Source organism: Xiphias gladius, chromosome 22 (assembly GCF_016859285.1).
Source record: "Xiphias gladius isolate SHS-SW01 ecotype Sanya breed wild chromosome 22, ASM1685928v1, whole genome shotgun sequence".
Lineage (NCBI taxonomy): Eukaryota > Metazoa > Chordata > Actinopteri > Istiophoriformes > Xiphiidae > Xiphias > Xiphias gladius.
In genome coordinates, this window is record NC_053421.1 from 15,347,277 (window position 1) to 15,361,700 (window position 14,424).

The window sequence follows — 14,424 nt, forward strand, 5'->3', positions numbered from 1 at the left end:
ACTCAAACTTTCATCACGACCCGTGTACCCAAAATACAGTTTTACTCTAAATATACTTTTTTTTCCAATTGAGAGGCTGAGAATGTAACTCCAGTTCTATTAATAAAAACATGCTCATGAGTCAATGCAAAGACTAGCAAATGGAGCAGGAGGTTAGCTTTAGGGCAACAGTTATATTACTAAAAGCTAAAGAGTAGTCAATGTATATGACCAGTTCACCATGTGTGGCTGAGTTGCAACTTACAGTATGACCACTGACTATTTTATAGTGGGTTCAAAGTCCCAGTAAGAAAAATCGGCCAGAGCTGTAACTCAGACAACAGGGAATAAGGACACCTGGCCTAGAAAATCCGATCCTGCTGTCCTCTGAGTGTAAATAATAAAGAAGACACAATCTCGGCAGCGTGGCTGAGGCACTACACACTGTCGTCTAGTGTGGCAGGGACATCTCTAGGAATGGAGATCTACTATACATATAGACTGGCCTTGGGTTGACACCTGTATATACAGTACACAATCTCTGAATTTGATGTTTCTTTGAACAGATCAGCATGTCAATGGGGGCTTGTACACCCCACCATCCATAAAACAGTTGCAAACCATCTCCCACTCTTTCTATAGTAAGATAAGGAGTAATGACACCTCTGATGTTGGGAAAATGCAAATCAAATAAAGCAACAGGGAACAGATATTTAACTTGACGTGCTTCGATCATACGTCAGCGTCTCTTTCTCCTGCTGGATGTAAGTGGTATGCACTGATTAGAGCTAAGCTGCGAGGTAGCATGTCTCATATGATTTACATTACTGTAAACAACTGGTATAGACATGCTTTAAGGTTTTCTGATGATACACAAGTGTGTCAACGCATGAGTCACCAAGGCACACACCTGCAAATGAACTACAAGTTCCCCGTGAGCCCTGCTGAGGTAGTGTGTGTCTGTACTGATGTAGCTGAAACTCACCTGATAACATGTTGTCGTTCTTTATGGAGGGGAACTTAAGGGTCATCTCATGTTTGTGTCGATGTATCATCAAATGGTCCTCCGTGGGGAATCGCTGTTAGGTTTTTTAAAAAGTAGGATTGTAAGAATTGCATGTACAAAGACAAATAACTATTCTAGGAACCAATTATAAAACTGTCCAAATGATCCTCAGATGTTCACTGTTATTCTCCATTGAAAGAGTGTAACCTAAAAGACCATCAGGCTTGGTGTTAACTTTGAAAATCATGTTTTTCTAAAGATATATTTTTACACCTGCAGTGTTATTTACAGTCTGTGTATCTCTCAGTTCCATGCTATTCTGTTTCTCCCTTATGCGTGAGGCTGTAACCTACTCCTTAGGCCTCCTCATTGTAAACCTCTTCATATTACAGGCCGACATACACACACACGCACACACACTGTGTTGTTTTGTCTCAACACACTCACCTGAGAACAGCCAGGAGCGTTGCACACGAACGGCCTTTCCTGGTCTGAGTTCATCACTCTGGCCGACTGCTCATAAAACTGAAAAAAAAAAGAAGACAAAATAAGAAAGCAAGGAGAGGAAGTGAATGACTTTGGTTTCCCTGCCAGCATCCAATAGGAAAAATACGCTCATTGATACACTAGACATAAATTTGCCATTGCACCTGAACCAGCTATGTGGTTATTTTCAGAAATAAACATCCTGTTTTGTCACACTACAGTAATCTAGGATCCACTACAATGATATCATGGCTAAGGTTCTGGCTTTTTAAAGTCTGGAAACAGTGGATTCAGTAACCTCACCAAAAACTTTCATGCATTAGGAAAGCATTTAAATAGTCCAACATGCTTAAATAATTTGATTTTTTATTACTATGCTTTTATTATGCATAATCATACCTAAATAAATGATCGGAGAAACAGAACAAATAACCAATGCAGATGCTTCCATGCAGGTACACTGCATGATACAATTAGGCAGTTAAAATCCAATCTGAGCAGGCCCAGTTGATTCTGATTTTGTATCAAAATGGCAAGAGGAAAAGATCTAAGTGACTTTGAAAGAGGGTTTATTTTTGGGGCACGGTTGGCAGGAGCTTCAGTCACATAGACAGCTCAGCTGGCTGGTCTTTCAATAGGAACAGTGACTAAAGTGACATCCGCATTTTGATCTATGGGAAAAACATCAGAAAATAGGGTCAGAAATTGTGGTTAACCGCTCATTTGATGACCGTGTGCTCTTGCATTAGTGCAGTGTGCAAGGAAAACAGAAGAGCAACTCTTCCTCAGGTGGCTGAGAATGTCAACGCAGGACGTGATCAGACTGTGTCATCAAGTGCAGTCCATCGACGGTTACACAGAGAGGGATATTATAGCAGGGTTGCAGTGGATAAACCCCTCATTACAAAGATGAATTCACAATTGAGAGTTCAGTTGTGCAAAAACCATAGGCACTGGACTACAGAGATGTGGAAAAAAGTGATATGATCAGATAAGTCATCCTTCACCACATTCTCCACAAGTGGGCAAGTGCCTGTGTGGTGTACACCAAGAGAATGGTACAGGCCTGAATGCTTGACCTCTAACAGTGAGGGGATCCGGTGGCTCTGTTATGCTATGGGGGGCATTTTCCTGGCATGGTTTGGGTCTACTTGTCCCCTTAGTCACTGCAAATCAATACAAAGTTGTTCTGAGTGATGACCTTAATCTCATGATGAAACATTTCTATCCTGAGGGGAGTGGTCTCTTCCGGGATGACAGTGCTCCCATCCATCTAAACCCAATTGAACACCTACGGGAGATTTTGGAGTGTTGCACAGCGCTCTCCGCCACCATCATCGAAACACCAAATGAGGGAATATCTTTTGGAAGAATGGTGTTCATCCCACCAGTAGCGTTGCAGATACTTGTAGAATCAATACCAAAGTGCATTGCAGCTGTTCTGGTGGCTCGCAGTGGCCCAACATCTTACTATCTCACTTTTGTAAAGTAGTAAGTATACAGTATATAGAGTAAGGGCGTCACCTTTCTGTATATCCGTTCTGTATACAAACACACACACACACACACGCACACACACACACATACATAGATAAATAATATACACTATAATTGTGTATATATATATATATATACACATACACACATACATACATACATACATATATACACACACACCTATATATATATATATATATATATAAAAATATATAAATATATTTGAACACATACCAACCATGTCTGAAATTTCAAATTGCTTAAACCACAGCCTTAACAAGGTTTCTTCAGATGTTTATTCTCACCACAATCTGGTCTATCACACATGCTGCTGGTCTGGCAACAATAACTACTCTCTGGCAGTGATGTGAAAAATTCATTTTCACTAATTTACCTATGCATTAAGACAAAATAAACTTTAAATGGAAGGCACTTAAATCCAACCCCCAGTTTTTGAGAGCCGACACCATACAGTATTTTCAAGTTTTGGTCGTACAGCAGTCAGCTAAAGATTTAATTTCGACCTGTTCAGTTGGTATACATCTCATAGTGAGAACAAGAAAAGGAAGTGGTGACAGAGCAGCATTGCGTGAGGGATAGGAAGAGGGTGCAGGTTATTTGTTCTGAAAAAAAGAATAGCAATTTTAAAATCATGAGTTAGTTTTAAAGTTTACAAATAAGAGGACAATTTATTTGTTTACCTGCAACTACTGCCAAATGTGTGATTTGGGAGAAATTGTTCAGTACAGAAGCCATAGCCATGCAACGTGTCAAACGTGACATTTAAGTTATTGTTCTAGATGATTTATTAATTCAAAGTGATAGAGAGGACAAACTTTCCCAGAAAAGAAGGGTGCCTCATACCTGTGCTCAAAATATAAAACTGAACCACAGACACATAAAAATTAAAGGCCTACAAATTATGTAAATATTATCCTGTCCCTCCATTTACTTAAAGAAATAAAATCAGACACAACACAAAAAATATATATTCTGCATTCATTTTAAAAATATATTAAAAACAGCTCGACTATATTCATGGCAAAATGTCAGAAAAAAAAACAACAGAAAAAGCAGGTGCATCTTAAGAGCTTTTCCAGATCGAACTGAGAGCAATGAAACACCATTTAAAGGCTTTGATGTGAACTTTAATTAATCATTACATTTGATGCACTAATGATGTCTCACTTACATTTAAATATCTTTACCATAAAGTTTTAAAACAGCTACCATAATTGTTCTAAATAATGAGTAAGTAAATCAAAAGTTGTTCTAAGCTTTTAGGCATTTGTAGCTCATATAGACACCCAGTACATTTTGAATACGGAGTCAGATTCTTCGCTTATTTATTCTCTAAACAATTATTTCCTGATTAAAATTATTATGTTAATAATTGTATACTGCATTTTCTTTAAGCGCACCTTGTTAGGATATTTGTCTTAAGATACAATTAAACACAGATGTGTTAAGCTTATTTAATTAAATAAGAAAAAGTTTTTGTACAAGAAAAATGATTATACTTAGCAAAGTAAGCTGTAGAAAAAAGTATTATTTGACCATTCCTTGGATTTAAGCCCTTGGCCTTACATCTAACATCATACTTTGGGGCTGCTCAGTTTTGTTCCACTGAACGTCTCTTACTTGGAGGTCTAATCATTGTCCAGTACGATGCAGTGTAAACTATCCTCACAACTGACAAACACTAACAAACAACCTCCGAGCAGTCGCCACATACCAGTGCTACAGATGCCCAGCACCTTCTGACAGATGTTTTATTTAACAGTTGTTTAGTGAGTCTTTTCTTAATCCCTGCCAGGGAGCACAGCACACAAGATGGCACAGGGACCAACTTCAGCTTTAGGCAAGTGCTGCTATCATGGCGAGCAGGGAGATTGTTAATACTTAACATGCAGGCCTTTTGAAATGGGACATGCAAACCGGTAAGGAACAGTCAAACTCCATAGAGAAGGGCCGTAGCGAGGTTTGGACCAAGAAGAGCATGTGAATGAGCTAGAGTTAAGGACACTCATTTTGTACCTACATCAGTGAATTAAGCCTTCACACTCTATTTGAATTGTGTCTGGAGGGTGGACAAAGACACAGTGCCTCTCTATTCTATTCCGCCTTAAAAGTAAAGCTAAATGAAAACGCTTGGAGAGAAAGTGTACAGTAAACAATTTTTCTGATGGAGCACAGCTTAAAAAAAATGTTCCAAGGGGTCTGCTGAGAGACAAAAAAATTTAATCATCAGCATTATTTGTGTTGTTTGTTTATCATGTGTGCTCTTGGTGATGACTGGAACATCCACAGCATTTAAAGCACGGATACTGCTGAAAGATATGGCTCTCATAAATTACACAAAAACAATGCAATCTATAAAACTCTTTTATCTGCCACCATCATCGATTCACAAAAACTGCAAAGCATCTGAAATTCAAGTCAGTGCCACATGTCACGTGTTTAGCATGAATACCTTCATACACTGTGTACATGTGTGTCTTTTTCATGGGTACAGACTGTTTCCTCAAGCACAGTCAGAACACTCAAATATTGTGTTATGCTAAGCAGTGCTGTTTTCTTAACAGGCTGTACTTCATGACCGGGCCCGCAGAACAGGGTCTGGACAGGGTCTCTCTGTCAGAGAGCAATGAGCCCTGCTCTCTCTTTCTGTCACCAGTTCACTCCATCTCTTCTACTGGGCCCCTAAAAACTCACCTGGTCTCCTCTGACACAACAAACATGACTAGCACTGCTGATCCTAACCTTCAACCCAAACTGGGCCCAGGATGATGGCAAGTATTAGAACTAGTGCTTCAAAAAACCTACAGACACGCTGACGATTATTCACGTCTTGAATCAACATTTTGGGCCACATTTTTATCTTAAATGCAGTAACATTGAGTTTTCGGCTGTTTATACAATACTTGTTGCCACATTCGTTTTTGGGTTTTCCTCCTGAACACCTGAGGAACTAGGAATCAATTCATTTTGATCGGAAACTTAACAGTAGATCTGAAAAACTGATATCACTAGGAAGCATTATTGAAAAATGTGAGAAAAAAAGTATCAATGACTTTTAAAACGGATGCAAAAATTTAACTTTTGAATTCTTGTTCCTGTTTCTCGAATGGAGCTTGATCATATCGTCCCATTTACCAGGAAATTCAAACCATATGACTCATAAAACTTAACCATTAATTCTGTGAATGCCTCCGTGCATTATCCAATAGCTTTCACACTTCAAATTATCAGTACGCAGTGTCCTTTCCTTGGAAGGGGCACTTGGCTCAAATCTGATATAGATGTTTTAGTTTAGCAGAGGAAATTTGGTTACACTTTACATTAACTATATCCCGATGTGAGCCAGGGGAAGGATTAGGGTCTGGCATTTGATTTCAAGAGGAGCTGGAGAGGAATTCTCCAGGTAGAACGCATATTAGAATTTAAACAATATGGTGAGGAAAAGAGGGGTTGGGGTGCAAAGGCATATGGGGTTAAAGCAAGCACAAACATGCACAGCAATTCAAATCTCCAGCTCCCCATAGCTCGGGCCTTTGACAGCACAAGTTCAAGGTAGGATCACGGCGATCCCTGAGGCAAGGAACATGGCCCTCTTTGACAATGTCTGCCCCAAACCTCTGCTCTTGAACTCAATGCGTGAGAGAAAGACTGCTGTGATGTGAACCTCAATAACTATCATTTTACTGGTCTCTTTCACAACATATAAACTCAAAACAAATACAAAAGTACCCTCTCAGAGGGCTATGTCACACTTGCATTTTTCCTACTCACAAAACGTTTTATACCACTGTTGGAAAAAAAAAAAAAAAAAAAAGAAATCCCAGAATATATTTGTATTATCAATGTACAAGTCAGAACAAAAAAAATCATAAAGTGTTTTTGTTTGTTTTGTTCTGCTTTGCTTTGCTTTGCTTTGCTTTGCTTTGCTTTGCTTTGCTCTGCTTTGCTTTGCTTTGCTTTGCTCTTTAAGGTGAAATGAGACTTCTGTGGCCAAACTGTGGATTAGACTTTGTGATTGGTGTTACGATTCTTGTCATTTGACCCCTTCATACATTAGTAGAATCATTACCAGAGGAATGTTTCACCATTAGCAAATGCAACAACCGTCAACAAATAAACTCACTGTAGGTCACATTTCATTGCTGCAATGAGCCGCCGGACTGCAATCAAGCCTAACATTATGCAATATACGGGAAGAATTACATCTGCATCAGAATTACTATATGACACAAGTTATCCAGTAAGTTTAATGTAGAGTGATTTTACATTCTTTGCTATTGTGTATTTATTTATGCAATTATTCATATTTTAATGTTGTGCATTATTTCCCTTGACCAGTTGGTTAATTTACTTCAGTAGAATATTACTAAAAGTTAGATTTTGACACAAATGAAAAACTGGTTTATTATTACTAGTTAATTATTTCTAAGAGAATTCATAAGTTGTTAACTCTTCTCACTCTCAAAAGATAATTTAAAAACGCCTGTTTTGTGAGGCGTCTTGCAACATAGAAGAGGCAAATGTGAAAAATGGTGTTAAACTGTTGTTTTTGCTTTATTCTATTGGAGTGTTATAAGGTCCTGCTTTTAAAAGCATTTTTAAAAATCAAAGTCCATCTCGGTCTGTATTAGATGAACGGAATTATTAATATCATCAACAAAGTTAAATACCTTATTAGGTGTTTTTAACACAGCCAATTAAAGGGACACGGTAAAACCTGTAAGCCCCCACAATAATTTAAAGCAGCCTGCATGGGAAACAAGTGGTTATTGATAGTGTTGTCACATAAACATAATGACAGCGGAGAGTAATCAGATGATTAAAACATCTTTTTTTTTTTTTTTTTTTTCAAAGCCGTGCAGCCACAAAGCGCGCCTCGTCAGCACAACCTTCCTCAAAGTAACCCTCAACATCTCAGCGGTTAATCAAATATCGACTGGCCTGCAGAATGACGTAATGTTAGTCGCGGTGCTGCTGCTCGGGAGAAAAGGAGAACATAAATTTCATGCTAACAGGGACATCAGCCCTCTCTTTTTTAACTGGCATGACAGCGAAACCACCGAGCTATCATTTTCCCGACGGCCGCTGGTGAACCGCAGCACGAGTCCGGGGACGAACGCCGGCTCTGCGTATCCCGAGATGGGACAGGCATGACAATGATGCGGGGATCCAGCTTCGGGGTTTAAGAGCTCATAGAAAATCTGGAAGACGTGCAAAAAAAAACAAACAACTGGTGTGAAGTGCAATGAAAGAAAGAAAAAAAAAGCCTTGCTCTGCAGTACCCCTCTCTGTGGGTCTCAGTCGGGGCTCGAGATGAATTCCTGCAGTCTCGACTCCGCTGCTACCTGACAGACCGAGCGGCAGCGGCACTTGACTACGCGTTGAACTTCAACAACAGTCAACAGATAGGCCAACGCGCGAAGTGAGATGACAATGCACTTACTCTCGCAAAACTAACATGACACGGTATCTCTCTTTGCTGCAGCCACAGTTGAGATGAGAACGACAACGGGGGAGGGGAGGGGGGGGGGGGGACCAAAAAAAACCAAAAACCCCGATCTTGAGCAGGACAGCTGAAGCGAACAACTAAACGAGCTGTTGCACGAAAAAAAAAAAAAGGAGGAGAAAAAGTAAGCGCCTCTAACAAGCGCGACAGACCTGCCGACGCGCATGCACGGTCCTCTCCGAGGCGGTAAGAAGGTTTTCAACTTACCAAACAAGTGTAGAAAATGTGAAGCAGTCCCTCAGAAGAAACCACGTTGGACTGAGAAAAGATTACAATACGATCTATTTAGAGAAGCATAACGTCACCCCCCGGGTGACGTCACGTGGGATTCCTGAACTTCTAAATCATTGCGGTCCGCTCGGGGGCGGCGCTAGCAGGGGCGGAGTCTGCCCCGTGCACGCCCAGAGAGAGAGAGAGAGAGAGCGAGAGGGAGAGAGAGAGGCATGGGCTGGGCAGGGCTGGACCCGGAGCGGGTGTGGCGCAACGCCGGCTCGCCAGCGCTGGGCCAATTAGGCATGCAAATAAGCGCTGCGTGCACTGCGCCTCCCAACTGAGCCCTCTGAGCGGAGTGACATCAGTCAGCTGAGTGCGAAGGGATTCGATCGCACACTCCGTCACTTAACACGTACGGTACCACACTTCAAGCGGCATGGTGGAAAAGTTACAATAGCCAATTTGACTGCTACTAATAATAAAGTGTCTAACAGTAAATAAAGGATCCACTCGGAAAACTTACCTTTAAAATTGTCTCTTTTTTTTTTTTTTTTACAGCAGTAGGAAAAGCATCAGTCGAGGCTCTGCTCTATTAAAGTGTCCAGCTCAGTGCGCCAACAAGCCAGCATGCACAATATCAGGACCCTGAAACTGACGCAGCTAAATGGAATTCAGCCATCATTCATTTTATTATTTACGCCTGTGCTTTTCCTACTGACAAAAAGGTCAAAATGTCTGAAAAGGGCCTATTGGATTAATTAGCTGCAGAGATAAAAGTATACAGTATTTGCCGGACGGAGGTTACTGAGGTTTCTGCAAGTTGCTCATTTGGTGACGGCGTTTTATGCAGTATGAAGACGTGATGACTATGTGTCCACAGGGTTCAGGTGGCTGTCTATCATGCAGTGACAGTCATGGCAAAATGAGCTGCTGGGCCCCTATTAACCATCTATTCCTCCTATAAAATGTTTACAGGTTTTTTTAAGCTGAATTAATACCAGGCCTCAGATTTGCAGAGTGGGGCGTTCTGAAATATGTAACCTGTAAGCACAGACCTGAAATAATGAAGGTCTTACAGCTAGATTTTGACGCAAGGACCCTCTTCAGGCAGTGCCTCAAGACTATAAAATATACCAGGACCCACCTATCATTTAATTAATCATTTCGATTAAAGTAGTACAAAACAGTAAGCCTGGAGCTTTTGGGGGCCCTTTATGTTCTGGGGTTCTGAGCATTGTTCCACTTCGCCCAGTTGGTAGTCCAGCCTTGTGACAGTTTTCATATTTCTAAGCATCAAAGCTATGTATTACTATGAGACTTCACGGTCAAAGCCTGAACAGCTCGTTTCCGATAATCGAATCATACGTATTTCTACTTTTTTCCTATATGTAAGAACTGCCTTTCACAAATGAGCCATAACCTGGCAGACCGTAAATGCATCATTAACAGCCTCACTTACAATTGAATCGAACATGCAAAACACATAGTTGTTCCACACTGCCTTATCTGGAATGATTGCCTTAGCTACAGCACATTAGAAGAGATTTAAACAGCTTTGGAGTACAAAGCATTTATGTTGGAGCGCAGGGTGACCTGCTGGTGCCAACTGGCTGTGACTTCTTGGGCCACAGACACTGGTAGTGAAGCCATCCTCAGCTCCAGGGATTAATGACTCCTCACACATTAAGAAATGTTTACCACTCGCCTGCGGCCACTCCACTAGACACACTAAGAGCTCTGTCACTGAAACAATAACGCAGTCTGAAAAGCCCTCATAACTCAGAGCTTCTCCGCCTCTGTCTTTTAACCAGAGCTTTAATCAACGTTTATGACATCCTTTTGTCTCTTTATTGCCAATATATTTCCCAACCAATCCAAACATTATGCTCCCAGAGGAGCAGACTATTAAGGTTGGAAAGAGCCGATACAGTTTGGGTCAGTGACCCACACTAAAGTAGATTTGATCTATATTATACTAAACCTTTTATTATTATGCCTTTGTGCAATGCTTTTGAGTAAGATCACCTTGGGAAGTTTGGCACCTCTGAGGATGCTTGGTTGCAGCAGGTGCAAAAGGCGAAGGAGGCTAAATAACAGAAGTGTCCTTCAGGCTTTCAAATTGTAAACAAAATATTTTACTTTATACAAGAATCACAGATGGAAAACTATTACTGTAAAACACTTTTTCTTGCTCTCCATACTTTAAGCAGAGATGACTGGGCCTGCAGGGATAGATTTGTTGGGCTGTCAGTATTACTGCCTGGCACTCCACATTACAACGCCTCAGCAAGACAAAAAAGTTTAAACTGATTGTACACTCAGTTTCCAGCTTTCTTCTCTTCTAACAGCTATCTTTACTTATCCAAAGTGTAACGTTTCATACCAGCTCGAGCGGAAAAACACAGCAGACACTGAGCAAAGTTTCTTAAAAGGATATTCATATTAAATGCTAGAATGATCTATTAGCTGTAGCTGTCTGGCAAGTGGTACATGCAGTGCTTAAGATTAATTTGCTTGCTCATTGCAAACTACAGTTATAATTCTCCAAATTGCCCATTTAGTTGAGGTTTTTTTTTTTTTTTTTTTTAAAGGAGTTAATCAAAAATTCGAATCAAATTTTAGTCCATTGAATATATTACTCACAGTGGCTGACCATCAAGTTTGTTTTACCAAAGAACACCGGCCAAGTTCCAGTATAATTTTTAATTTTTCTATATTAAATTCCTCTAGATTTCCACCAAATCTTTTCAGATAGCAGAGGTAACCCATCATCTTTTAAAGTTTTGATATCATGTAAGCTGATACAGTGTTTACTAATGACATGATTACTTTGGCAGAAGGGAAAGGATTATTGTGATACACCCTCACCTTATAATTTTTTTGTGTCTCCAAAGCTTTCTGAAAAGATTGGTAAGAACATTGCTGGTGAGGACTAGGGGCACTTGGGTCCTGGGACCATCACTGTTGTGCAATATGATGGAACTGAGAGCCTAATCCAACAAAACATATGTTCTGGGAGGTTCCCAGGAGATAACCCCAGTGACATTCCCGCATCCAAACACTCAACCCTGTAACATTTACATTAGGTGGCTTGTGAATGGTGCAGCCTGTGTAATGGCTCTTGAGATTTATAACAGTGTAGGATGATGCTGTCGTTGCTCAGTATTCATGGGTAAGTACATCACTCTTTTGACATCTGAGTCGGGTTTCTGTAAGTGCTCAAACTGGATTATTAAGCAAATTTGTAAAACCTAACATTTATAAATGTTATGTGGCTGGGTTTTGAAAAGTGTCATATAAATGGATGATAATAACAATAACTTTATACCTTTCATTTTTTAACATTTCATGTTTAGAGTGTATATTACAACATTGTATGGAGAATATTTTTGTAAATATGTCAAGCGGTATTGCCATTGTGTTATTCCTTCCTTTATAATTTACCTGGGCTTGCAAAACCCAACCTTTCAGGATATTTTGATTCAATAATCTGGAGTAAGTTTCTGCTGGGTGTGAAACTGTAGAAGTCCGAAGCATTCAGATGCCTCTCTTTACTGTAGTATGTGCGAGTGTGTGTCACTATCCAACAGCGAGCAAATTATGTTTTTTGTTAGCTCAAACTCGTTGGCTAGTTCACAGAGGGCAAGAGTGTTGGGTCACTTACTGGCAGCTGTGAAATGTGACTTTCCCTGCATCTGTTTCCACATTAATGTTAAACAACCTATTCACTAAATCTGTTGTGCAGATAATCACAAGTGCATCTATTACCTCATCTACATTTATGGGCTGTAACATATTGAACAGTAATGATTAGTTTTGGCTATGCTCATCAAGCACAACCATCCATAATTAAGTGAGGATAGGCAACGCAGCATTTCAAACAAAAAGCCATCAGCTTCCTCATATGAGCAGTTGTGCGTGATGTAATGCTTTCAAAGTAATATCCCACTGTGTTTTCAAGCATAACTGGAAAAACAGTTTTTACCATCACTCCGTAGCTTGATCTGGAAATGGGCTCGGCCCAGTGATGACCCATTACACCATCACCAGGCACAAACTCAAAGTTATTGCTGTGCCAATAAATGTAAAAAAAGGAGGCAACTGGAGAAAAGTTAGTAAATCATATTACTGTAATTTTGTTTTTTCAAACCGAATTTCTGGACAATGTGCAGCAGATCTGCACCTCTAAAACGAGATTTTACATTTCCATACATGCACACAAGATTAATGCTCACTTTCTACATACTAGTGATATGTATTCTTACATGTGCAGAGATCCATTTTTGAATTGCAAGTGATGGCATCCCTCCATCTCTTCCACTGAAAACAGGTGAAAAAGAAATCAAAGACAGACTTTGTAAATAACAAGACACACAATCTTTCATATATTTTGCTCTGAAGAGCATTTTGAGTAAAAACTCCACAGACATATCACAGTTGTTTACTTTCTGTGAGCCTTAAAATTGAAAATTTATTCTATACATAACTGAACCCATAGAAAATCATCCAATTTTTATGTGCGAGAGCCCCTAATACATTAAAATGTCAACCTGTGGTCTTTTCTAGACTGTCTCTATCTCAAACAACTGAATGAATAAAATTACCTTGCAACAAATGATGATCTTGATGATTCTAAACCCATGTAGAAACATCAGAAAGAACATTGACGGATTGTGTATTTCAAATATGTTTGACACTGCTCTCTTTGAGTACTTAATAGCATCGTGTATGCAAACACGTTCTTGATAAAGTTTGGGATAGTCATACCAGACCCTTAAATTACTGAACACAAAGAACATGGCTTATTGTATATTTATATCCTGACCAACACTGCCACACTGTGGCCACCAGATGCTGTTGATCCAGAGTGGGGTCCATGCTACTAACATGCAGCAACTAAAAATAATTATTGGTGTGTGTGTGTGTGTGTGTGTGTGTGTGTGTGTGTGTGTGTGTGTGTGTGTGTGTGTGTGTGTGTGTGTATATATATATATATATAAATTCTTTGATCAAATAATTATTAGGTCGAAGAAGTGGACACAAAGCCAGATTTAGACAGGATAACAAAAACACTTAGAGTTTGTATAGCAGTACACACCATGCGAGAAGGAAAGACATGGGAGGCAAATTAAACAGTGAAAGTCAAATGAATTAGTTAATGCTAGTCCCTCTTATTCCTCCACCCTGCCACCTGTACACAAACTACATGCGTCAAGTTAGACGAAATTACAAAATTTTACAAGTGAAGCTTAAAAATAACTACTTCAGAGTTACGTGAGTTTTTTTCGTGAGAAAACTGTGCCTTAGCTGAAATTTTAATGGTCTATTTCATTATTACCATGAATCATAATATAACACACTGTATATTTTCTGCTCAAATATTGTTGTCATTCATTTATTGTCCACTACTCTAGTTGAGGATTTTACCAAGGGAGACAATATCAAATAAAAAAACTTTACAGTGCTATAATATAAACAACATTCTATATTTAATCATCAGAGTGATTCAATATAGCATCTTAACAGAGTGGCTGCTAAGGGGCATTTAGTTTAGAGTATTAGACTACTTGAATGGCGATATTTAGTTGGTAATGAAAAGGTTAGTTGATTAATTGATTGATGTATTGTTATAACTGATCAGTTAATTAGATCAAATTGAAAACTAATTATTATTGTGATAATTGAATGAATCACGCCCAAGTCTTATATAAAGTAA

General features: G+C 39.5%; 1 protein-coding gene across 1 annotated transcript in view; it reads right to left on the reverse strand.

Moving 5' to 3' along the window:
- Nucleotides 1-8,738, reverse strand: part of creb5b (cAMP responsive element binding protein 5b) — a 40,553-nt gene extending 31,815 nt beyond the window's left edge. Inside the window, exons 1-3 of the mRNA XM_040116731.1 lie at nt 8,703-8,738; nt 1,433-1,510; nt 965-1,058 (exon numbers count right to left, since the gene is read on the reverse strand). Of these exons, the coding sequence (XP_039972665.1) occupies nt 965-1,058; nt 1,433-1,486 (148 nt within the window). The 5' untranslated portion in view covers nt 1,487-1,510; nt 8,703-8,738. The remainder of the gene's footprint in view (nt 1-964; nt 1,059-1,432; nt 1,511-8,702) is intronic.
- Nucleotides 8,739-14,424: the final 5,686 nt, after the last annotated feature.